Source organism: Diadema antillarum, unplaced genomic scaffold (assembly GCF_040938485.1).
Source record: "Diadema antillarum isolate AM-2024a unplaced genomic scaffold, OU_Dant_1.0 seq00000783_RagTag, whole genome shotgun sequence".
Taxonomy (NCBI): domain Eukaryota; kingdom Metazoa; phylum Echinodermata; class Echinoidea; order Diadematoida; family Diadematidae; genus Diadema; species Diadema antillarum.
The window spans coordinates 21,385-48,104 of NW_027271671.1; the positions used below are offsets into that span (position 1 = coordinate 21,385).

General features: G+C 37.2%; 1 protein-coding gene across 1 annotated transcript; it reads left to right on the plus strand.

Annotated features, from left to right (window-relative positions):
• The first annotated feature begins 11,656 nt into the window (after window positions 1-11,656).
• On the plus strand, window positions 11,657-16,094 carry LOC139739120 (sialate:O-sulfotransferase 2-like). The gene is made up of 4 exons (XM_071649739.1): window positions 11,657-11,756; window positions 14,168-14,371; window positions 14,814-15,020; window positions 15,733-16,094. Exons 1-4 carry the CDS (start codon window positions 11,657-11,659, stop codon window positions 16,092-16,094), a joined length of 873 nt encoding a protein of 290 aa, XP_071505840.1.
• The last annotated feature ends 10,626 nt before the right edge of the window (window positions 16,095-26,720 follow it).

The window sequence follows — 26,720 nt, forward strand, 5'->3', positions numbered from 1 at the left end:
TGTTTAACCACAGGGCTGTGCCTTTGAGAAGAGGTTGGCAGAAGCACTTCAAAAAACTACAAGTATCTATATTTTTCATTCATCACAGCAGCCTATTTCAAACCGTCAGAACAAACTCAGGGAAACTGGCTACTGAATATTCATTTTCTGTTGGTCTTTGTTTTTTTAAGAGAGATGAGCTCATGCATATGCATAACAGAATATTCACATATTTGTACTGACAGCTGAAACGTTGACAAAAGGATGTTTTTGTCGGAGGCTACTTACATGACTCGTGGTTACCTAGTCACGCAGCAGGATTATAACATAAGTTGATGTGTGTGGGCCATTATGATACAACAGAATAGTGCGAATACATTCTGAGTTCAAATAGACATTGTATCCAAATAAGTACCATTTATCATTTTACTGTAAAAAGTTTTTTTCATTGTATTATTTTATAAAGAAATCAGTACACGAAAGGCTGAAAAAAAAATGTGTAGAGTAGATCAGTTTTCTTTTGAGTAGCTATGCGTAAGAAATCTATGTGTACTTATATTTTGCATTAATATTTTGTTGTGTTTTTGTACTTATGTAAGAAATTGTTATTACTACAATAAAATGTAATGTACATTTTGTATGAGTAATTCATGTAAATTGACTGAGAGATCAATGTAGGAATATATATGAAATTTACTTTGTTTTGAAGTCTGTAATAAATCCACTTTCAGGCTTCTTTCACCCTTTTTGCTATTCTGGCATGAAGCAAATACTTTCTCTGCACAAATATGAAAGTCAAAAGAGACAAAAAGTTCTAAATTTCTGGTAGAGTCCAAAAGATAGGCGGCTAGCAAAATGTCTCATTCTGCCATACAAATTACTTGAAACTTTTTGATTTCTTTTTGGGTTTTTTTCTTTCCCTGTCGCAAAATCAGTGGCATGGTAATTTACATGTATTTGAGAATGAGAAAGTGTAATGTGATGATTTGATGGTAAAAAGGTGACAGTTGATTCTCACCAAGAAATTTGTGACAACTTTTAGAAGATTTTTTTTTTTTTTTTGGGGGGGGGGTTGCTTTGTATCTGGAGATATTAAATGTGGTGAGGACTGCCATCAGCATTTTGGAAATTGTTTGCAATTTTTATTAACTACATTAAAAGATGTTTAAATGAGGCTGGCATAGCAAGTTCCCTTTTGTGTAATGTTTCATTCAAACATATATTGCAGAAATGTTTTCCTGTTTTATTTTGGATTTCCTATTTAATTGCAAACATATACTTTGTACGACTGAACAGGGTGCATTTTAGGTGCTTTTCTTTTTTCTTCTGTATATACTATTACAAAGGTTAAACTCCTTGAGTATGAAGTGTAATTCATGTATCCATAAATTTTCTCCCTATTTCATGCAAAGATTGGTTTAAAACTTCAGGAAAGACGTCCATAAAGCTTGGACTTTCTTATTTCTCATAAGACAATACATGACATTCTACATGCAGAACAAACAAGTGTGCTTAAACATCTGAAGTCAAGTGTAAGAAAAAAAACATGAACAAACTGTAAATATACTTATTGTACAAGGTATATCTTTTGTAGAACATTAGCATATATATGTTTGTAGATGTTTTGTGACAAGTAGACATGCTATAGAACAAAGCAAAAGTAGGAAGATTGTTTTCGAGATTTAAAAACAAACAAACATGGCCAGTTTTAGTTCATGGATGTCTTTTTTTTTAAATTGTTTATATTTTGTCTATCAATATCTTCCAAAGTGTTCTTCCAGGGAAGTTGGCAGGTCATGTGAGGGTGGAGTATCAAACATGTAACAGAGCAAACCCCAGTTTCTGTCATTGCTTGGCAGATGGATACAAACTTCTTCCCCTGTGAAGCATATTCTATCGCTTACATTCAGTTTGCCCAGCTGGGTGCAGAGAACGTTTACGTCTATGTCCTTTATTGGCTGTCTGTTACAGTAGTCAGACTGGCCGCCAAAATTTGCCTCCAAAACTTGGAAGTTCGCACACCCAAAGCAATATAAAATTTGAATATCAGTTCCACTGCTTTGTAATGCGTTGAGACTTAACCTTTTTTTTTTTGTGTTTGCTCCACTACGTTTTGTCATGCTGTCACTTTACTATGGTTTATGCAAATTCTATGTTTCCTTTATTATGCAAAACATGCAGATATGTGTGATGTAAGTTTTATGCAAAAGCTACTTAAATATTTGCTGCTGATGTTCCTCTTCAACAAAGTACAAATTTTACTGCCTTCAAAATAGTCAAGATGGAAAAAGAAAGTTGTAATTTTTTGATATGCTATTGAATGGATGATTTGAAGTTTCAAATTTTGAAGTTTGTGTAGTTTTGTTTCTAAATGAAACAAGTATTACAGCTATTGACTTCTACAGTGTCACAGGTATCAGGAATTAAGGGAAAGGCACTTACCACCAAATGAAGTTTGATTTCCTTCATATTATTCTCTTTTGAATGTGAAGAACACTGCTCTTGATGAATGAAAGTTTGAAAAAAATGCTGAAAAAGAGTGATGCTGTAGAAAGCAAAGATAATCCGTTCTTACCACGTGGTGATACCAAATGAAATACAATTTTTGCTGATGAAATGATATCATAACCAAGTGCCTGTTATTTTTGTATCAGTAGCTATATACATGGGATGTTTTTCTTGTTGTGGCTTTTTTTTTCTGTATCTTTGGACAAAAAAAAAAACAAAAAACAAAAAACCACACACCAAAAATAAACAATTAGCTGACAGTGCAAGAAAATCATTTTCAATTCTTGCATTTACTGTCATTCCAAAGTTTTGAAACCAATGGAAGAAAAAATTTGTAGATTTTTTTTTCTCCTAAGTATTAAATGTTACAGTGCCTTATTAAAGTGCCTTGTCTAAAGAAAGAATGAGGAACAATTCTATTACAAATTTATGTAGATAGCAACTACAATAGCAACAGAGGTATAGGCTACTAAAAATTGGTGTATAAGTGTTAGACTCTTAATTTTCCTTTCTCTATCTTTAAAAACATGCCAAAGTGGGGAATTGATAATGTTGTGCATGGTTGTTATTTACCTGCTTTTTTTTCCCCTACAGATAGAGAGTAGTGTTGGAAAAGACATGAAAACAATAGTTTATAAAGGATACTTGTGTTAAAAGAATTTGTTCAAAATTATGATGAATGTGTTTTTTTTTCTACTTAAAAGTGTAAATTGTATTTTCACAGCATCGACAGGTTCGTCAAACAGTTTTGTCAATTGTTTTTTGATATTTGTGTGGACGCTGATGTATCGTACAAATAAAAAACGATGAAAACATCAAAACTTTGTGTCATGCTTTCTACTGTGTTTGTGAGCTGTTTATTTTGCTGCTGGTTTTGTGAAATGGCAGTAGGACAGAGGTGTGTAAAAAGGATGTGTTTATATGTGTGTGTGCGTGTGTGTGTGTGTGTGTGTGTGCATGCAGGGTTTGACACTAGCTTTTTTCCTGGTGGCTGTTTGGGCCACTAAGATATTTGAATGAGAAATTTTGGTGGCCAGAGATAGAAGGTAATACTGGTACAGAAATTTCATTTTGAATTTTAGCTACCCAATTAGGCCACTAAAAGATAGCTTTTTGGAAATTTGGTGGCCCTACATCAATCTTTAGTGGTCTTGGATCACTGCTAATATGGAGGTCTGGTGTATGTGTGTGTGTGTGTGTTCTGGGTTTTTTTTTGTGTGTGTGTGATCAATGTGTTTTGTGGATGTACATATTGTAAGTACTCAGGAACGGTAAAAATATGTCATCATTTTATTACTCTGTACATTTTTAAAACAATTCAAACAATTAGCTTAAACACCCTAAATTTGCGAGAAATTCACCGAAAAATAAGTGAGCTGCTGCTCGATGAACACAGTGAATTAGCATTTTGAGGGGGGAAAAAGGACTGCCATAGAGGCAACACGTAAAGTGGCTAAATTTTACAAGGATAAATTCAATCAATTTCTTTTCTTTTTTGTATTGTTTACAACGATGTTGTCACAACATTGAATATAAGTACCTTTGTAGTTACATTTTCCATAGTGAATTTTTTCGTAATGAGCTACAGCGTACTGATGGGGTACAAATTGGCGAATGATAAGCGAAATACGCTTGAATAAATTCGAAATCTGTCATTTTGAAATATACAGTCGACCTTGCCTAAATTGACCTCGCATACAATTAAGTCGAATAATCGCCTAAGTCAAAGGTCTTTTTCGAGTCCTTTTCACTTTATATTCTAATGATTTCAATCTCTCAGTCAAATTTTCTGTAAGTCGTATCGCCATTGACGCGCGCGCGCGCAAAAAAAAAAAAAAGCAAGTCAACTTTGACGGACCCGTTTGAAGTCGTAAAATTCACTAGAAATACAGTATCATCCTTTAATAAGGATCTGATTTCATGCAATAAATTTCAAACCTTTGAATTTGAAACCTTATTGATATCCCCCATCCCAATCACTATAAATTCTGAAACTCTGTACCTGAGCTGATCAATAAAATGAAGAGGTCGCTACTAATAATACATAGTTAGGTACGTTCAGACGGCGATTAACCTCGAGGATAAGCTAACCAAGGCTGCGTTTATCATCTTTCCCCTGTTTGAAACGGCTTTCAAAAGCTGTTTCCAAAGCCCTTTCGAAAGCCGTTTCCAAAGCCCTGTAGAAACGGCTTCCAAAATAGTTGCGTTTATCAACTCATCGCGAACACGAAAACTGGCCTTGTCACTTCGCATAGCTGCATTGCGCAATTTGACCCGAGGAGAAGGGGTCAAATACTGTAACCGTAGTACAAAGCCGTTTCAAACAGCTTTGCGTTTATCTTGCTTCAAAGGGCTTCTAGAAACAAGTTTCTGGAAACCTGTTTCGAAAACCTGTTTCTGAAAGCACAAATTTGCGGCTTTCAAAAAGGCTTTCCGAACCCCATAATCAAAACAGCTTTGCGTTTATCATTTCGTAAAAATTCCCTGAAAACCTGTTTCTGTCGAGAAAAGAGTTGATAAACGCACGCTTTGAGGATAAGTTCTGTGGGGCGCCAAGACTTAGTGTCGCACGGTCGATTTCGTGACGAAACCACACATTTCATCACGAAATCGACTGACACTTGGCGCCCAATAGAACTTATCCTCTTAAGTCAGCTTATTCTCGAGATTAAGGGTCACTCTCTGAACGTATATGATTAATGCTATATGGAATTCAATTCATTATTCATGTTTTATCTTATGATCAAGTTTCCTATTGTGTGTTCTTCATTCTGTGAATTCTCTTCTCAAGGACTTATTTTAGCCCTAATGATGAAAACAGTCCGTACAAATTGGCCCGAATTCACCAAGATGATTTAAACTTTAAACAAATTTAGACCATGGTGTAAAATAAGCGTGAAATTGGCTTACCTTTGACATGCGTGTTACATCGTGTGTTTGTTACGTCTGTTGACAGATGCAATCTGTTGATCATATTTACACAAGAGAAATTTTCATAAACCATGGTTTGAATTGAAAACACTTTCGTGAATTCGGGTCTTTAGGTTTGATGAGGTTTGATGTCCAAAAGTTGACCACGAAGGAAAGAAATTAAAGGGCTGACTGGTGGTGGGATGGAAAAGTTTGTGGGTGTATGTGTGTGTGTGTGTGTGTGTGTGTGTGTGTGTGTGTTTCGTTTGGCTTTTGTTTGTTGTTCTTTCAGGTGATGTAGACACGCAAACCTTCAAAGACGTTACGTATTGGTACGATAACAGGCTGTAACGAATTATATTAGTTTTACTATCGAAACGTTGCTTCAACTCTGGCCGAAGCATGATGAGCTGTAAATCTGTAATGGTTTCTAGACACGGCAGATCATTGGTTGAAGTCTCATACAATTAATTTTAGTTTAGAAATATAGGGGGGGGGGGGCTACCTGAAAGTAAAAGGCCTGTAACTGTATCTAGCTATATGATCTTTGTGCCTGTATTGCAATGAATGAATGAATAAATAAATAGATAGATAAGTAAATAAATAAATAAATAAATAGATAAATAAATAAATAAATGAATAAATAAATGAATAATATATGAATAATCAATAAATAAACAGATAAATGAATAAATAAATGAATAAATAAATAAAATCAAACAAAGAAAGAAAGAGTTGTACAGTACCAGGAATATCATTCCCCGGGGATAGCGACGCATTCTGCGTCTTTTGTTAGATGAAAATTTCAGATGATAAATCTAAATACGGGTGCTGAGCTAGTTCCTCGTTGCTGTTTTTTTTTTTCTGACTTGATTAAAAAAAACGTTTTATGTTACATTAATTAAACATTATTGTCAAAATTGAGTGAATATGACATTATGCAAATTATGCAAAAGGCCTAAAACAGTCGGAAGGAGGGGAGGAAGGAAAGTACGGAAGAATCAGGGAAAGGAGGAGGGGGAGGGTTGGGGGAGGGGGAGAGAGGCAGAGGGGAAGAATCTCGATGAAAAATTATCAACGTGTGAATGTGTGAATGCCTTTTACGGTTCATTCCGCCCTCTATAGTTGAGTCGAGTGATTTTTAGTTATGATGAATTTGACCATAAATTATGAAAGGCTAGTAGTGCTCGTATTATCAGTAGAAAAAAAAATATGAGGGGTAGGGTGGGGAAGAAGCAGAGGGGTCAGAATCTCTTCTTGCCATTGATGGTGAAAAATGATCAACATGTGAGTGCCTTTTACTGTTCATACCGCCCTCTGTAGTTGAGTCTGTTGAGGTAGTTATGTTTAATTTGACCTTAAATTTTGAAAGGCTAGTAATGCTCGTATCATCTACGAAAACAGAAAAATGAGGGGGAGGGTGGGGAAGAGGCAGAGAGGAAAAGTCTTCCCGTGCCATTGATGGTGAAAAATGATCAAAGTGTGAAACTGTGACTGCCTTTCACTGTTCATACCGCCCTCTGTAGTTGAGTCGAGGGATTTTTAGCTATGTTTAATTTAACCACAAATTTTGAAAGGCTAACAATGCTCGTATCATCAACAGAAATAGGGAAATGAGGGGGAGGGTGGGGAAGAGGCAGAGAGGAATTAAGAGTCTTCCCGTGCCATTGATGGTGAAAAATGAGCAACGTGTGAATGCCTTTTACTGTTCATACCGCTCTCTAATGTTGAGTCGAGTGATTTTAATTGGGGTCAATTTGACCTTAAATTTTTATATACACTGTGGTGTTATCAATATTGGTACATTTGTTTTAATTACCAAAAACACTCTATAGGGACAAGAAAACGGGGTTTCAAAGGTTTAGAGTAGTTCTCTTGAAACAGTGATTTAGTTAGATTACGCATGCAAGGATGATGGCGTTATGTTATGGCCTCACAATCTACCATTGTCACCACAAATAGAATCTTTTTTATATCCCTTTGTTAGTTTTATTTGTTAGTTTTTGAAAGCAATTTATGGAATAATGACTTGTGCTTATCTATTCATTTAATTAGTTAATCAAATTTAGTATTTTTTTTTATCAGTACAGAGTTCTGTAGTGTAATTACCTCTCAGTACTGAGTGGTGGCTGTCGGGGTTTGAATTGATAATTGTCAACCATTAAACACGTTTTTTACGTCACTTTTTGTATACCAATCACTTCCATGAATGGAGCTGTTAAACGACGATGACTGTCATTGCACTGGGAGTTTGCATATTAATCTTATTCAGTGTCATAAATATTCATCAAAACAAATACGTATCAGAATATTTATCTTTCACCTCAAAAGAGAGTATTTGGAACGTTACAATAAACTGTCGTGTCACATCATTGCATAATAACCTAACATAGATATAAGTCAAGAACGCAAGAGTAACTGTGCAATACAACTCAAACACACACAGCAGGCCCAGACCCATAATGATGATGAAATAGCATTTATACGCACACTAAAAATGATCTGCGCCCCCTGTGTTGAATGTCTGAAATTATTAATCGGGTACACAGTGTTGGGTTAAAGCCAGGGTTACACCAGAACCGAATTCTCCCGAATAAATTTGGACTGATTCTGCACGAATATGGCCTGAATCGGATGGATTCGGAATCTATTCGTCTCTGATTAGGGGAGCTCCCCGAATCAGAGACAACTAGGTTCTGAATAGGACCCGAATCAGAGCAGAATCGCCAAGAACTGACCCGAATCAATTTTGGGCATCCCGAATAAAGCTGAATGCCAACCCGAATAGTGGCCAGAATCGAGCCGAATGTGGCCCGATGCCCCGATTACAGCCGAATAGAGCCGAATGACGACCCGAGTCGGGACGAATATGGTCAATGTAACGCGCTGAATGGGATGCCTCCCTGCACGCAAATAGCCATGGCTATATATTCGCGAGGCTATTGTGTCATTCTTGCCGCTCATTCGTCCTATTCAGCTGCTATTATAATAATATTTTGAACAGTTATAAGAATTTATCTAAATATTATTATGAAAATTGATGTTTTGTATATTAATCTCATGAAATTGAAAAATTGTGTTGATTCTTAATTGGTTACAAAAAAATGGTGTAAAATCCAACCATATATTCTGTTAATATCACAGCTAAGCGGCTCCATCCATCCACTACCTCTCGTTCTCTTCTATTTTTTTTTTTTTGGTCTTTTATCTTCACTCCACGTAATAAGTTTCTCTCTCTCCCTCCCTCCCCCCGCCCCCTCTCTCTCTCACACACCGACACACACACACACACACACACACTCTCTCTCTCTCTCTCCCTCCCTCTCTCTCCCCCTCTCTCTCTCCTTCTCTCTTTCCAGTCTCCCCCTCTGTCTCTCAGTCTTTCTTTCCTCTCTCTTCCGGCATGCCCAGAATGCCCCGAATGCCTCTCCGAATTCGACCGAATTCCATCCGAATACATCCCGAATGTGGCCCGAATGAAATTTGTCGGGGCCACATTCGGGAGTATTTTGGAGGGTATTCGGCTTGTTTTGAAAATGTTCAAAACCGGCAGAATCCCTCCACGGATGTTTCAGAATCCCTCCCGAATTTTCGGGTGGATTCGGGAGCATTCTGTAGTCATCTTCCCCGAATGGGCGAAAATTCGGGAGGCATTCCGGCTCATTCCGCCCTTAATGATGTGACGGGGGTATAAGGGGATGATACCTCACCGATCCCATTTTGCATGCTTCTTCTTGTTGGTTTTTCTGCTGAAACTGTTTCTTTTGTTTGTAGCTTTACTGTATGTACATCAGAAACACTGACGATAATGTATTGAGCTGTTTCCAATCAAGCAACAATACGTTGTTCTGATAATACAGGTCAAATGGGCTTATAGGCCCTGAGATGCAGTAATATGAAGTCTGCAGTACGCTCATTACATGCATAGTTTTCATTTACATGGTATTTAGGCACATACTGGGTATTAGTAGGCCTATACAGTTAGTAAACTCTGTCTGTGTTGATATGAGATACAAAAGTACAGTCTGAAACGAACGAGACTAGCGAGACTGTAGGCCTACTTGTTGAATAAAGCAAGCAAAGTGAGCTGCAAGATTACTGCTTCAGCATACCTTGAGTCCAGCATTAACACTAATGTCATGATAGGATAGGGTCTCTCTATCATCTATACCTGTATACCATATCCATTTATGATTGCAGCTCGTTATTCCGAAGGTTTTTTTAGTCCGAGGGTACGTTATTCCGAAGGTTCGTTATTCCGAAGATTCGTTATTCCGAAGGTTCGTTAATCCTAAAATTAAATAGGGTTTGTTATTCCGAAAGTTCATTAATCAGATAATGAAATAAGGTTCGTTATTCCGAAGGTTTGTTAATCCGAAAATGAAACAACGCTCGTTGTTCCGAAGGTTCGTTACGGACCCTATATCCCTTCAGATAAACGAACCTTCGGAATAACGAACCCTATTTCATTTTCGGCTCAATGAACCTTCGGAGTAACGAACCCTATTTCATTTTCGGATAAACGAGCCTTCGGAATAGCGAACCCTGTTTCACTTTCGGATTAACGAACCTTCGGAATAACGAACCTTCAGAATAACGCCACAATTAATGTTCGGATTAACGAACCCTTTTTCATTTTCGGATTAACGATCATCTACGTATAGGAAATTTGTGTGTTTTGGATAAATGAACCTTCGGAATAACGAACCTTCGGAATAACGAGCGTTGTTTCATTTTCGCTTGAAAGGAACCCCAAGAGAAAGTAAGAGAGAAGGGTGGGGAGGGGATGGGGTTTCAGGAAAAAACAAAAGAAAACAAAACTGTTATATTCACGCCAGCATTACTAACTCCGGGAATTACTGAAGTATAGTTAACGTGTTTTATAGACTGAAACCTGAAACAGCTGTTGCATTATCATAATACTGCCACTTATAGAGGTGAAAATATATTGATTATTCATCGCTGTCAAAACAGAACAAGGGGTATGTGAAATAGCAAATTTGTGAGCGAGAGGGATTGAATTATATTAAAAGTCGGGGAGAGATGGAAATAACTGGAGATGATCATTGTCAGAAAACGTTTTACTAAAATATCTAGTATCATTATGTTCATAATACATGATAACTGCATTTCCCCTTGGGTCTAGTAAAGGAGTTGAAACCACATGATGCTTTTTCATCATGCCATCACTACATCACTACATGAAATTCATTGTAAATGTCGGTGTTATTATTCAAATACTGAGACATAACGAAATGTTTTATTTAGCCTCCTTTCTATGATTTCTGAGTAATTTCATTTCTGGGTATGATTTTATCTAAACTATCAAAATTCACAACTTTGTTTGAAGAGATTGTCTGTTTTTTTAATTTCTAATAAGTGAGCCTTCATTGATATGCTCTTCTAATATTTCGGTATTCACTGAAGGTACACACACAATTCATTTTAGGCAAATTCTCCAAAGTCTCTATGAGATTGTTGTTGGCTGCTGAAGGAAAAAAATTGATTGTGTTATAATTGGCGACCTCGTCATTTTGTTTACCGAGGGAGAGAGAGAGAGAGAAAAAAAAAGTTGGAAATATTATTGTTGACGTCATGATACCAGCAGCTGCCGACGTCTGTAGAGCCAGTTCGTAATTAGCTCATGTACACCTTGGTGCAAATGACCTTTCTTTTTTCTCAGTTGGTTAGGCACTTCACTCATTTTAAAGCGGTATAATGCATAAGCTTGCCCGACATACCAATTTATGGAATTCGTGTTCAAACAAAGCATGAGCTTGTGTTTAGAACAGGTGACCAGAATAGTCTGTCAGTGGACACTTTAGCAGACATCTAATTCATTGTTTCGTATGGAATGCAATAACAACCCTTTTCTCTTGATATTGCCAAATACCAGGCTGGATGTGCTGGAAAGCACATCAGGTGGATGTGCTGGCAAGCACTATTCAGACAAGGATCACATGAATAATCATCACATCACAGATACTTATGTTAGTGAATTAATAAACCAAAATGCCTGTTGGTACAAATGACCTTTTTCTGCTCATGCGCAAAGTTGAGTTACGAACTGGTCTATACTGTCAGTGAGTCGACGCCAATATTAGAGGATCTGTAAGCGATGATATCAGACGCGACAATGAAAGCGTTTCGTAACAATATGCTGCTCTTCTTAATGAGTTCCCTGGTGATTATTGTTGTATGTTTGCTTGAATTCTCGACGGATTACCGTGTACCATCGATTTGGTATCGAAAGGTGATTATGCGAATGGTGAAGGAACCAACCGGGGCATCCGATGTCGACAGAGCACCCTGGTTTCCACACAACGTGAAAACAACCCTTGAGACTCCCATCGTCAGTGGTTAGTGATTTTGATATTGAACCTCAAAGGGATCGTATAGTTTTGGTTGAGACCTAATTTCGGGTTTCTAACATGTTTTTGGTGAGACAATGAGAAACCTCTTATGAAATATGACAGAGCATGTAATTCCATGAGGAACTCAACGTTTATTTGATGAAAATTGGTTTTTAAATGACTGAGATATCCAAAACAGAGTGATTCTAATAAAGTGTGGGACCCACCTTTTATTACGATGGCTTTGTTTTACTTTGTTTTTGGATGTTTCAGTCATTCCAAACCCGATTTTCATCAAATAAACTTTGAATTCCCCTAAAAAATGGTATGCTCTTTACTATTTCAAGTGTTTTCTTTGTTCTTGGTATCTCGCAAAAAAATAAAGGCTCAATTCTCATTTCCACCAATACTGTACCATCCCTTTAACTGATAAATTGATACATGTAATAACATTCATTTTATGGCCAACTTATATATTCGGTAAAAATATTTGCATCATCCCACTATTATATAAATAAATAAATAAATAAATATATATATATATATATATATATATATTAGTATATATATATATATATATATATATATATATATATATTGAAAGAAATTGGACTGAGGCGGGACGTTGCTCTCGATCTTAGTCTCCCTTTTATTTGTCAAGCTTTCGGCCCGTCATTAGGCCTTCGTCAGGACCTACCAACAGAATAATTATTATATGAATAACCTGATGTGTCATATAATATATAATGCAATTTCATATATATATATATATATGTGTGTGTGTGTGTGTACTTATACACACACTAATTTTCCTTGTGTGCAACAATAAAGATTGCGCGTCATGGTGAAAGGAATTTAAAGGGATTGCTTATATCGTTTTGGTAGAATTTGGGATTCGGGTTTTAACTTTTCACAAGATGATTAGAAACATTTCATATGAAATATTAAAGAGCACCATACATGTACAATTCTAAGAGAAATTCAAAGCCTTTTTTACATAAAATTGGTTCTGAAATAGCCGAGGTACAAAAAACAAAATGGTCCTAATAAAAAGATGGGACCCGCCTTTTATTACGATCTCATTGTTTCTGGGTCATTGCTGAAGTTATGCAGCCCACGAGTTCGACATTGAAAAAAAAAAGGTCCATGAGTCACACGAGTTATACAACCCAAAAATCAGTTCGACACTGTTCATGTAAAAAGAGCCCACCACTTCGACATCTCAGGGGGCTTCCCGGCTTAATGTGTCGGTCCCGTGTGCCATAGTGTCAAACTCATGGGCTGTTTGAATCGTATGAATTTCACAGAATTTCATTTTTGAAAAAAACAACAACAACAGAAGTGCGCATTTCCTTGACTTGTCCTGACGTATGTAAAGGGTAATATTGTTCCCCCTGCCTTTTGAGAGAGGCAAGTCAAGTGTTCTTTTTATCATGCGAGAAAAGTTAAAATATGTTGAACTTTCTTTTTAGTTTCTTAGTATCGGTCTACACATATGACATCACAAGCTGTGACTGAGCAGAAAGTTCAAAAATTCATAACTTTTGAACGGATTGTCCGATTTTCATCAAACTCTCACGGATGTGTTTTTACTAATGATAATTGCTACTAGTAATTCAAATTAATAACGCGGTGCTTTACAGAAAGATAGGAGAGGAAAAACCAATAAATTTAAATGAATACCGTAAGTCTTAATGTGGTATCTCCTTTACGTTGAAAGCGAGGGTACAGTACGGATGTTTGACTGAAGATGTTTCCAGAGGCGAGGTGCAAGAGTATTGAAGTTCTGCTGATGTTATTTTGATACATATAGGCCTACCTACACGTATTTCGAAAAAATAACACAAACCATACCGAATAGGCGGGGGAGTTACCCCTTCCTTATTGGTTCTGTCATTTTTTCAGACATAACTTTGTGTTAATAAATTATTTGCTTATAAACGTCATTGTACACATTTTGTAGTCAGTTATAAAATTTTAAAGATTTTCGTCATCGTCTACAGATGTAAATATTGTCCCGGCGTTAATTCATATATGATATTGTATTTTGATGTTGTAAAATATGAAAAATAAATTCGGTGTAAATTCAAATTCAATATACGTTGTTCCAAAGTATGCCTGTAATCACCAGCACTATGATTGGTGGTAACAACCGCACCCCCCCCCCCGTCACCGCTTTAGATGACAGTGGTGGATCCACTTAAAACAAGAGAAATAAAAAGAACAAAATGAGATGAAACCCGGAAGTAGCATCAACAATTCTTTGCGCCCCCCCCCCCCCCCCCCCTTTACGAAATTCCTGGATCCGCCCCTGGATGAGATATTTAGTCCATTGATTCTCTCCATGTAAATATAGATAGCCTCCACAGTTTCACAGTGTACATCATTCTTCTTTCGTGAACATGAATGTGTTACAGATGTTTCCCAAAAGACTGTTCAGACGACGAGGGTTCCTCAGTCTGTTTGCGAACGTGCCTCGCTGGCTGAGAATAGTACGCTGCCACTACTGGGGTTAGCAAGTTTCCCTGGGTCTGGCAACACGTGGTTACGCTACCTGATCGAGAGGGCAACGGGGGTCTACACAGGCAGCGTATTCTGCGATCGGAGTTTGTTGAATGGTGGTAAGTTGAAATGGAGCCCTACTCCAATATAGGGTGATGTGAAACACTACGAAGAGAGGTGGGAATCGTATCGAATTGTATGTCATTCAGACATGGAATGAGATAGTTTTGAATTCTCAAAATCGAGTTTTCAGATGTTTTCCGGAAATAGTTATTCACACGAAATCTGTACATATTGTTTATCATGGAATCAATGGGAATGAAGCATTTCAAATTAATACAGAATTGTGGTAACTTCGGTAAGTCGCCATAATTTTGCCAGGTAAGTGTCAGGAAGTTAGTTGTAGATTCTACGTTATCGACCAAAGTATCATATCATTTTATTAATGATAATTATTCTGGTGACTCTCAATAACAATAACAGTTATAATGATAATAATATTAATGATAACAATAAGGATTTCTTTATACCGAGCTTCAACAACTTTACGTTGGTTTGCAGGCTTTTTGGGAGAGTGTGAACCGGCGGATTGCGGATGCACGTTGGTGGTGAAGATGCACTGGTTTTATAGCAGGTACGAGTATTTGGACTGGAAAGGTGGCATTTTGCTGCTTCGAAATCCGTACGACGCCCTTGTGGCTGAATGGAATCGGCAAAAAGGGAAAGGACACATCGGCCATGCTGCTGAGGAGACCTTCAGGACTCCAGGTTGGAAAAAAATAGAGAACGTGATAATGAACTATATACATTAAATAATTACAAAAAGTGATGGTGGTGTGTTGTCAGTAGCTAGCCTGGTGATCATTTTGATGAGGGCTTTTCGATCTATATATGCGCACGTGATTGTCATTCTTCTCGTTCTCTGACGAAATCAGTGGTTGCCGCCAACTCTTGACTCCCGCTATAAGTTATAATGAAGTCCTAGGAACTGGCAGTTTTCTTTCGTTATGCATGTATTGAAATTTCGTTATAATCGCGTTCATTATAACGTTAGTACACTCCAGTTATGTATATACATGTATTATATCATTTAACAGTAACATATTATATCCCATAATTTTCAATGATTTACGTCTCTGTCTTTGTTTTCATACGAAGCAAAATAATGTCAGGATGGTATTTCCTTTTAGCAGCATTTCCAAGTCGAATTACCGTTGCCAAAAGAGGTGCAATTAATGTGATAACAATTAATTTCATTGGATTATTGTCGCTCTTTTGTCAGCAACTGACGCAGAAGCGTTTATCTTCCACGCATGAAAGTAGTGATATCACCACACAAACCAAACCAAAACAAAACAAAACAAAACAAAACAAAACAAAACAACAACCCCAGGGCGAGGAGTTTTACAAACTAAATTGCAGTGTATGTCTCTATTTTGTATCTATATACTCCTCACCTATCCCTTCCCTCTGTCCTCAGAATGGGATGGATATGTCTTGAAAGAACATCTGTGGTGGAGTAAGATCACAACGGACGCTCTGGCTCGCTTCGGGCCTAGAGTCATGGTTGTGCACTACGAGCATCTCGTCACCGACTTGGCGACTCAGCTTGGCCGGATCGTGTCCTTTCTCGGCATCGCCAGTCCGAACCTGGAACGTCGCCTCAAGTGTACCGTGGATCATGCGACGGGGAACTTCAAGAGGACCCGACCAAACGGGACGGCATTCGATCCATTTACTGAGGAGCACAAGACTGCGATAAACGAAACTATCCGCGAAGTGATGGCGATTTTTAGAGATGGTAATTTTACTCTCCCACCATATGCACTGAACTACGTTTGACCAAGAAGACACGATGTTCATCGTACCTCAATTCGAAAATATAACATTTAGCATACAAAATGACTTTGCTGCTGATCATTGGACTAGTTTAAAGCTTGGTATCTTGCCTTAGAATGATAAAAACTCATCTTGTCTCGGCAAGTTATGTCCTCAGAGGAAGATATTAGAAATAAAAACGTCATCATTATTATAACCAATGTATAAAAGCTTGTCCAGATTCTTGGCAATTGGGGAAGGCACTACCACTTCCCTGGTACATTGTACTACGATAATCCATCTTTTATTTATTCACAATACAATATAGAGATCTTGTCAGGAAATGCCTACTGTAGGTTTAGGTAAATGGAAATATTGCTCAGTTATCTATATCTGTGAAACAGTCATCGAGATGACGACTGTGAATGTGACGAACATGAAATGGCGCGTTTTCCTTATAATGCATAAATCCAATGATGAACCCCTTGACGCATATAGAATTATGCGTTTTCAACGTTCAACGCTTTCAAAGATGTCCAAGAAAAGATACCTTGACAATACGAGAATGATGTGTGTGTGTGTGTGTGTGTGTGTGTGTGCATGTGAGTGTTTCCGTTCGTATGTATGTTTTTACGCGATGACTTTTTTTCTCAATTGATTTTGGCGACTGTTTGTCGTGATTGAACCACGCCTATACACCATATCGGCACATAGTCGCCATCTCGCCTCTTGTCCAAACTTCCGGTAGTGACTGACTCTTCAACAGTCTCCACCTGGTCTGCCGTTGCAGGGAAAATACATGTAGTGACAGTGACCCGTGGGCCTGATCACCACCTGAGTATGTCAGCCGATTTGGTGCGTTTGACCACTTCATCGGGATTGTTCCCAAAACTCTAGAACGTAATGCGGGTTGCTGGATCACCATGCGTTCGTTCTCGATGAAACAATTGTGAAATAAACAAATAAATGAACATAACGACTTGAATACCCGTGAAGGCATGTAGTTCATTATGACAGAATACGACGAACAAATTATTCTGCAAATCGCGTCGTGTCGTTGTCAGCACAAACATGATTTATAGCCCTACTCTATCGATCAAGTGGTAAAAGGGACGTGTTAGTAATCATTTTTTTTTCTTTCTCTCTCCATCTCACTATCTATGGTGTTAGCAAGAAATCAAAACGATGTAAATACCCTTTACCAGACTGAATGGATAAATATTTCTGCTATGGAGTGAAGGAATTAAGAGCTTGGTTTTTGTGCAGGTAACACTGAATAAAATTGTGACATAAACATGCCAATACTTTTAAAATGAGCACAGAATATATCGAGTACAAAGTTATAATGTGTAATTAGCCATACAAACGTCCGTCAAGTATCTACAAGGTAGGCCTATATGACTATGATGTAGACCTTTTGCGGAACTTTGCTTATAAAATGACGGCAGTACGTATTGTACGTGCCATGTACCTCTAATGGCGTCAGGCTGTGCCGAAATTGACACAAGATGGCCATACGAATATTGAGTTTTCAAATTCGCACAAAATTGGCTCCGAACGTGGTTAAAGTAACAGAGTTACAATATGACACTCGAACTATACTAGAAGGTTAAACAGCTCTAGGTTGTTCCCCTGTTTTCTGAAAGAGGCAAATAAAGTGTCTTTTATTATACGAGAAAAGTGAAAATAATTATGCTGAATTTTCTTTACATTTTCTTTACATTGTTCTTCAAAGGTGGCGTTACAAGCTGCAGTAGTCTTCTCATCCAGCAGTGACTGAACAGAAACTTCAAAAATTCATTCGATATTGGAACGGATTGTCCAATTTTCCTCAAACTTAACTGATGTGTTCTACTAATATCGCTGCATTCACTCATTCCACATCCAATGTCTATGAAGGGGGACTTGTCCTCTGATCCTTATCATAAATAACCTTCGAGAGATCTTAGGGCTATGTCTTGGCTTGTCAAAGTTCTTCTCCCGCTCACAGATCGAGTTACTGCCGGAGCCCGAGAAACTCCTCCGGTGGTAATACGATGGCACAAAACGCCCTCCTGAATGACCCGAAGTTTATTCTGATCAGAGCCGAATTTGAACATTTTGTTTATTGTGTGTCCATCTTTGCTCAATTTTGGGACAGTGTCCCATGTGCATAAAGATAATGATTGTGTAAAACAGCCTACGATCTCTAAGCGTGTATGTCAAGAAATCGTATCAGTTATATGTAATTATCACAATTATGTTGTCCAGCGGTTACATGTATTAGAGTAAATCGAGCAAACCATTATAGTCTTCAAGTATATCTGAAACGTTTGTCAGCAATGTGATGATGATATTCATATAGATATATAAATTTTGTATGAGTGTGTGTGTGTGTGTGTGTGTGTGTGTGTGTGTGTGTGTGCGTGTGTACATGTATTGGTATTCTAACTGGTGACCTCTAACAAAGAGAACAAACCGTCACCACTTGGAATTCAATAGGTCATCAGTTGTCAACAATCAATGCGGTTTATTCCGTCAATGGAAGTTGTGAGGTAATTCAATAGAATCTTTTTCCCCGAGTCATCGGTTTGCATGCCGATACAAGTTTGTGTGTGTGTGTGTGTGTGTGTGTGTGTGTGTGTGTGTGTGTGTGTGTTTGTGTGTGTGATAAGGTTTTTATGATACAGGTACAGTGTGATAACATAACAATTATCTAATCAAATTCAATGCTAAATTTCAATGTATTTCGAGCATTGAGCATTCAGGGTTTCTGGGACGAACACTGAACTAGGGCTTTCTATATAGCTCAATCAGTAGAGCACCGGGCTAGCAATCCATATAGGTCTCGGGTTCGAATCCCAATGGAATCCCATTTTCTTTGCTCATTTTCCACCTTAAAATTCAATGTCATTGAAATGTCTCATTTTCATTTTCATGTAATTTCAATTTGATTCATAAGAACTAAAGAGCTGGATCAGCTTATATTATGGAAAAGTCTGCAACTACTGGTGACAGAGTGTACATTTTGTGATTCGTAACCACGTACAAATTGCTTCGGGTGTCAAATCTCGCTGTTTCCCTTACGGAAACAATATATATTTTTTTTCCGTTGGTATGTTAAACTGCCACACTGCAGGAGAGACTGGTGACAGTTTTTTTTTTTCAATAAGAAATATGACCACAAGATGCAGAAATGATGACTTTCAGAAATATATAGCTTATTCAGACCAACTCCATTGTTTATACGCTTGTAATCTCTCATCATTTTGCCTAACTTTGAGAAAAGACAAAATAAGATTATACATAGTAATTATATCATGTCATCTTATTTACTTGGGCAAAGTGGAGTGATCTGTACGGGCAAACTATTCCACTCTGCCACGGCCTCTTTGAGCGACCATTTAAGGGCCTACTGTCGAGATTTCTCCCGAAATGCATCACTGTCGCGTAGGTCAATATTTGCTAGTCTAGCTGGTACCAGAGATTAAGCCCATCCATCATACATGGCTTTAAAGATAATTCAGCATGAGCGTTAAGATTCAGCAGACAATTCATTTCATCAATTTGTTATCGGTTCACACGTATAGGAAAACCAGATTTTCCAGCTACTGGTCATATTTATAGGACGTAACTGATGTTAAAGAACCCTTTTTAGGCCAATGAGTTAAATGTGCACAAATTTCACACATAAACCTTTATGGAGAGGTTATTATTGTGGCACACAGAGGATTCCTAAAGAAGACGACTTCTTGGCCTGTGACACGTCGGAGCAATGTTCACCAGGCTAGGGTTGCACTATTATGACAACCTGTCTTGTCATGACAACTTGTCTAATCTGATTTATCACGGGACCTGCGGCTGTACAAGCTTGCTTTTACGCAGGTCCCATCATTTCTCGCATTATGACTATAGCTCAACTCTCATGCATGCAAGACCCAGACCTTGTGTTTATACCAAGACAAACTTTTGTACATTCCGGTGAAGTTTCATCTGATTTATATTTGTGTAGTTTTCGTATTAATATACTTTTTGTGCTATATGTGAGAAATATGAAAATGAATTGAAATGAAAAATGAAATAACAGTGTGGACTAAATCAGCATCACATTTCCAGGTGACTAATAAATACCACAAGAATTCATAGTGCTTGTATATAGAATAAAAAGAAAAAGAAAAAAAAGTTTGCAAATGTTCATTGAAACTATACCCACGTGCTTTTTAGGTCTTTAATACCATCTAACCGAGAAACAATTATATAAAGAGATCAGATACTGAAAACATAAAGTATGTGCACTCACGGGCAAGCACAAACACGACATATTTACATTTTGATGCATGATACACATTGAGCTCTAGCGAGTACTCAATTAGTGTTTGCACTAAGGCTAGGAAGGTGCATGACGCCACTTTCAGACGCATCGAGTTATTTCATTTCACTTCATTTTATTTCATTTCATTTCATTTCATTTCATTCCTTTATTTGTCCAAGTTATGCATAAATACATTATGGTAAAATGAATATCTGGTTTTGTTTTACGTTCACTATGGACACTAATCACATCTTTTTAAGATCTAAAAAGAAAACAAATTTCATTACAAATATACGTCGAATAGATACTCAAAATATTACAAGGAACTAAACATTCAATCAAAATGCAAAATATCATCGTTAAATGGTGAACATGTGGGAGCGCTGGACGTGGCATATGTAGTGGATAAGACTCCCGATCCCACTTCCCCCATTACGGAGGACCCGAGTTCGATTCCCGCCCAGCAGTGCCCAGTGTTTACGTCCTTGGACAAAGTGTTTTTACCCACAATGTCCCTCTAGACCCAGGTGTAAATAATACATGGCCGGCGCAGCCGTGGGGGACGTGGGGGCTCGGGCCCCCACACTTTTTGTGCATCATACAAAGGAATACATAAGGTGACATCACTTTGGGCCCCCACACTTATTTTAACCCGGAAGTAGGTAAGTGGCACTAAAATAGAAATAGAGATCTTGAAGTATGGCGGCGATAAGGTTATATGTTTTTTTCTCTGAAGACCTTTTTATTGTCCCCGCCGAACGAGTTCGAGCAGGGGACTATGAAACGGGCTCCGTACGTGTGTGTGTCTCTGTGTCCGTCCGTCCGTCTGTGCGTCCGTGTGTGATCAAAATGTTCAATTTGCTATTTCTCTGTCATTTGTAAACCAATTTTGATTCTGTTTGCTTTATATGATAGCATTACATGGGAGCTTTGAAACTTCTACACAGAATTTCAGTTGTGACCTTTGACCTTGACCTTTGACCTATATTGTACATTTTGCTTCAAAATGCTACCCCTTCGCCATTTCTAACCCGATTTTGATTCTGTTTGCTTTGTATGATAGCACTACATGGGAGCTTTGATACTTCCACACAGAATTTCAGTTGTGACCTTTGACCTTGACCTTTGACCTATATTGTACATTTTGCTTCAAAATGCTACTCCTTCGCCATTTCTAACCCGATTTTGATTCCGTTTGCTTTATGTGATGGCACTAGGTAAGGGCTTCAAAACTTCTACACCGAATTTTGACCTTTGACTTCTTTGACCTTTGACCTTGATTTTTGACCTATATTGTACATTGGCTACAAAATGCTACTCCTTCGCCATTTGTAACCCGATTTCAATTCCATTTGCTTTAAGTGATGGCACTAGGTGAGGGCTTCAAAACTTCTACACAGAATTTTGACCTTTGACTTCTTTGACCTCTGACCTTGATTTTTGACCTGTATCGTACATTTTGCTACCAAATGCTACTCCTTCGCCATTTCTAACCCTATTTCTATTCTGTTTGCTTTATGTGATGGCACTAGGTGAGGGCTTCAAAACTTCTACACAGAATTTTGACCTTTGACTTCTTTGACCTTTGACCTTGATTTTTTAACCTATATTGTACATTGGCTACAAAATGCTACTCCTTCGCCATTTCTAACCCGATTTCGATTCCGTTTGCTTTAATATGTGATGGCACTAGGTGAGGGCTTCAAAACTTCTACACAGAATGTTGACCTTTGACCTTGATCTTTTTACCTATATTGTACATTTTGCTACTAAATGCTACTTCCGGCGGGGACATATATTACGCACCGCGTAATTTCTACTTTTCCTTGTTTTTATTTTTTTTTTTTTGCTTGTCAGGTGAAAACACCTGGAAATGGAAGGGGAGAGAATGAGCTGAGGACCTTTTTTTTTTGCTTGTCAGCTGGAGAAACCCGGAAGTGAACGGGGAGAGATGAGCTGAGAACCTTTCTTTTTTTCTTCTTTTTCGTTTTTTTTTTTGCTTGTTAGCTCATGAAACCCGGAAGTGGGCCCCCTTACTTTTGAAAACGCTGCGCCGGCCCTGATATAGGGTAATGGCAGGGCCTTCTGGTAGAACATAGTAGCAACACTGATGAAGAGGCTACCCTGAACAAAGAAGACCTTATAACACTAAAAATATATTTGAAAATATACTTCAAATTGAACAGGTCGTCTTCCATGTTTGGTATGCGTGCGAGCTTTTTATGATTATGTGCTGTATACAATAAAGAGATTCATTCCAATCGTTGGTAATCACGTCTCTCAAAATGTCTAATGTTAACATTTTGGGGAATGCAAATTTCGTGTCCGACAACATGTTCTGCAACATCATGTATAACAAAATACGTATTTCTTATACGGATGATATGATTTTGTTCCGACCTGAACCAATATATAAGATGGACACACGAAGTAGGCCTACTCACAGTATGGTTTTACATCTTAGTGTAAAATATCTCCAGTATATATATAGCGACCATTAACGCTCCAATATTTTGATGACATTTTTTATCTCAAAGGCACTAGGCCTACAGTATTTGTACATTGTGCACGCGTGTTTCTGACAAGGGTAGGGGATGATGAGTTCGACAGCAACAGCGGGAACGACACCTCCCAATTCAAATCTGCAGAATGCAGTATCTAAAAGAATAAGTATAACTGATATATAATATATACTGATTAACAACAGTAGTTCAATATGAAAACTACGTCTCTCACGGAGTTTTCATATTGAACTACTGTTGTGAATTAATACTTTCTTGGACTCCGAGCAGAAACCTATTGCTGTTATTCATTTTATATATATATATATATATATATATATATATATATATATATATACATGTATATATATACTGTATATAGTCATTTATATATATATATATATATATACACATATATATATCACGCATGTCATGTCTGAACATTGTTGCACGGTGGGGTTCTTTACTGGTTATGAACGTGTTTGGTGGGTCCAAGGGGGGTCTACACCGATAGAGATCTTAGGAGACGTCAGTTCCAGGAGCTTGTGGGCCTTTAATTGGACTGAATCGATATACCAAAAGGGGATGAAAACACCATGAAACTTACATGTGTGAATCTTCTTCAGAGCTCTTCACTCTAGGCCTATGCTGACTATAGGAAAGCAACTACATTATGCATGTGGGGATACATGGTGTACTGTATAGGCATAGTTCAATCATAAAAAACAATTTATTGCATAAAAACAAACATATACACCAACACACATGCACATAAACACACAGACACACATATACACACAAAAATACTATTAAATTACACATTATATTCAAGTGAAGACAAAAAAAAAATCATAATCCACAAATACAAATTGAAATCACAATGAATTTAATGTAACCCATTATTACGAAATACATTGTATCACACACGATTTACACAATCGTCATCTACAGACTGTATATGTTTAATCGCTCATTTATTTTCTACTCTTTCTTTTCAACTTCTGTCCTGGGTTCATTTTTGTTGTTGTTGTAATGTATATGTATTTGTAACATCCAATTCATATTTCCTGTTATAAAGAAGTCCTTAAGACTGGCAGTTTTCTTTCGTTGTATGCTGTATTGAAATTTGCTATAGTCCAACAGTAAAGCATTTGCAGATATAATAATTTTGGGAACAGAATTTCTACTTTGTTGTAACAAAACTTTGTTCTTTTTGTGTACATCATAAGGAAAGTGCTCTGTATATATGTGAAAATTACTGTAGGCTTAATTAGTCAATGTACTTTAACTGGAAGTAGGGTCTTCATTGGGTCATAGCTCTGAATAAACATACCCTTCGGCTTTTTCTGTGTTCCTGAGACTTCATGACATTTTGATACAAGGATCATTGAACAGTTGTATGCATTCTTCATCTGCTTTTAGATTTATATACACGTAGAAAAAATATATACATTTATAGATAAGCAGCACATACATGGGCAATAATATGTTTTTAAACATTATAGATATAGAAATATATATTTCATTCAGTGGAACCTCATTTATAACAAGGATGAATATAACAAGATATCTAATGTAACAGCTGTCAAACAGGTCCGATTCCTTTCAACATTGAACAAGCACAAGATGAATCCATCCTTAGTACAGAAGGAGTGAAATTGCAATTTGTACAACTTGGGTGTACACAAAATTTTATTACCTGTAGTCCATACAAGCTCCAGTGAGCAGCTACATAAACTGGTGCAATGCAGGGTCAACAGCATGGCAGCACTAGATTACTGGAACACAAATGAAATGTTGCACCAAAAATTCCCTGGTCTTTAAGAGAATTTCATAAATGCACACATGATTGTTCGATTGTGGAGTAGATTTTATCCACATACATCATATGAAGCGATTTCTCCAATCTCTTGGTAAGCTTGCTCTATCTGTGCGAGTGTGAGTAATCAACCCCTTTTATGTAAACAAATGAAATGCGATGCATGAGAACGAATTAATGGCAAGCCAGCCTCGTTCATTTGCTCTGTATAGTTCTGAGGTAGAAGACAGCTGGTGCTCCTGAGAAGAGAGATTCATATTCAGCCAACCTTTGTCAGTAATCCTCCTGATTTATCAGACTGGATACAAAAACAGGGGCCGATCCAGGAATTCCGTAAAGGGGGGGGGGGGGGGGCACAGAATATTTCTGTTGCTACTTTGGGGTTTCACCTCATTTCTTTTTCTTTTTATTTCTTTTGTTTTCAAACAAATAAAGGGGGGCATGTGCCCGGTGCACCCCCTCTGGATCCGCCACTGAAAGAGATGGCTAGAATAAACTATCTGATGCAATTTCTACTCCATGTACTGTACGTGAATCGACATTGACTAGTATACACAGTGAAATCAAACAGGGCACTCCAATTGTACCAGATACCTTGTGATTGTTTTCATCCCTGTACATATTGAATTTTCACTACATAGGAACAAACAATATACAGATACATTACAGTGAAAAAAATGAAGAAAGAGTGCATTTCTTTATCTTTTCTTATCCATGTACGGAAATGGCTTTAGTCCGATGGAAATTTCATAAATTGTACGCCATGACGGTTGTGAGCAAATTTTCTTGTACAGATTTCCACAATGATTTTTTGATTACAATTTTTATTTTGGTAAATCAAAATTTTTGCTCTATTTTCATCCCTCTGTACAAAACTTGATTTTGTACTTTTGACCAAAATCTAGAACTTAAAGGAACTGCACAGTACTGGTTGAGGTGAGGATTCAGGTTCATAACATTTTTTGGTGAGATAATGAAAAACCTCTTATGAAATACAAAAGAGCAAGTAATTTCAAGAAGGATTCACCATTTATGTGATGAAAATTGGCCTTGAAATGGCTGAGATATTAAAAAAAAGCAATCATAATAAAATTGAGAGGCCACGATCTCTTTGTTTCACCTTGTTTTTAGATATCTCAGTCATTTCAAAACCGACTTTCATCAGATAAACTTTTGATTCCCCTTAGAATTGTATGCTCTTTAATATTTCATAGAGTGGTTTCTAAATATCTCACAAAACGTTACAAGCTGAATCCTCACCTCAACCAGTACTGTACAGTCCCTTTAATTTTAGAATTAACCATGAATTTAAAGAAACTGATTCATGCTCTCATAGTTAAATCACCTCAAACTAAATTGTACGCTATTCAGCTATTACTCACATCAATGACAGTGTCATCTGATATAGTATAGTTTTCAACTATTAAGGATCAAAAGTGGAAAATGTTTTCAGTTACTTTTTAGTTACACCTTGTATAATCATGTGATTAATACATATATTTCATGACAAATCTTTAAGTATACAGGTGGAGGAGACTGTCGTCAATAAGCGAATCACTTGACTTGGACATAAGCTTCAAAACATCATGGCTTGTAACAGTTCTTTTTTTTTTTTTTTTTGATTAAAGAAACAGAACACATGCACATAGAATAAATAAAATAAGGTATTTTAAATATCATTTGACCAAAAGGACAACACAATGTGGAATATAAAAGGACGAAAAAGGGACGAGAATAAGGGGGTACCCAAATAGGAAAAAAAGAGAGAATAGAAGAGAAGGGAAAAATAGCGATGGTACACAGCGTTCAGGAGTTGGGAGCTAACAAGAGCGTAATTTCTATATCAAGTGGCACATTGCGAGAAGAATCTTTTTATAGGATGATTCAAAACATTGTAAAGAAAGATACGTATATGTGGCTGTACCCAATTTCACTTTTCCATAAAACATGAAATGTTAAAATTCTGTAACTTTTTTAATTCAATCTCTAATATTGACAAAACTGTTAACATTCAATTTGTATAATTTAACTCTGTTGCA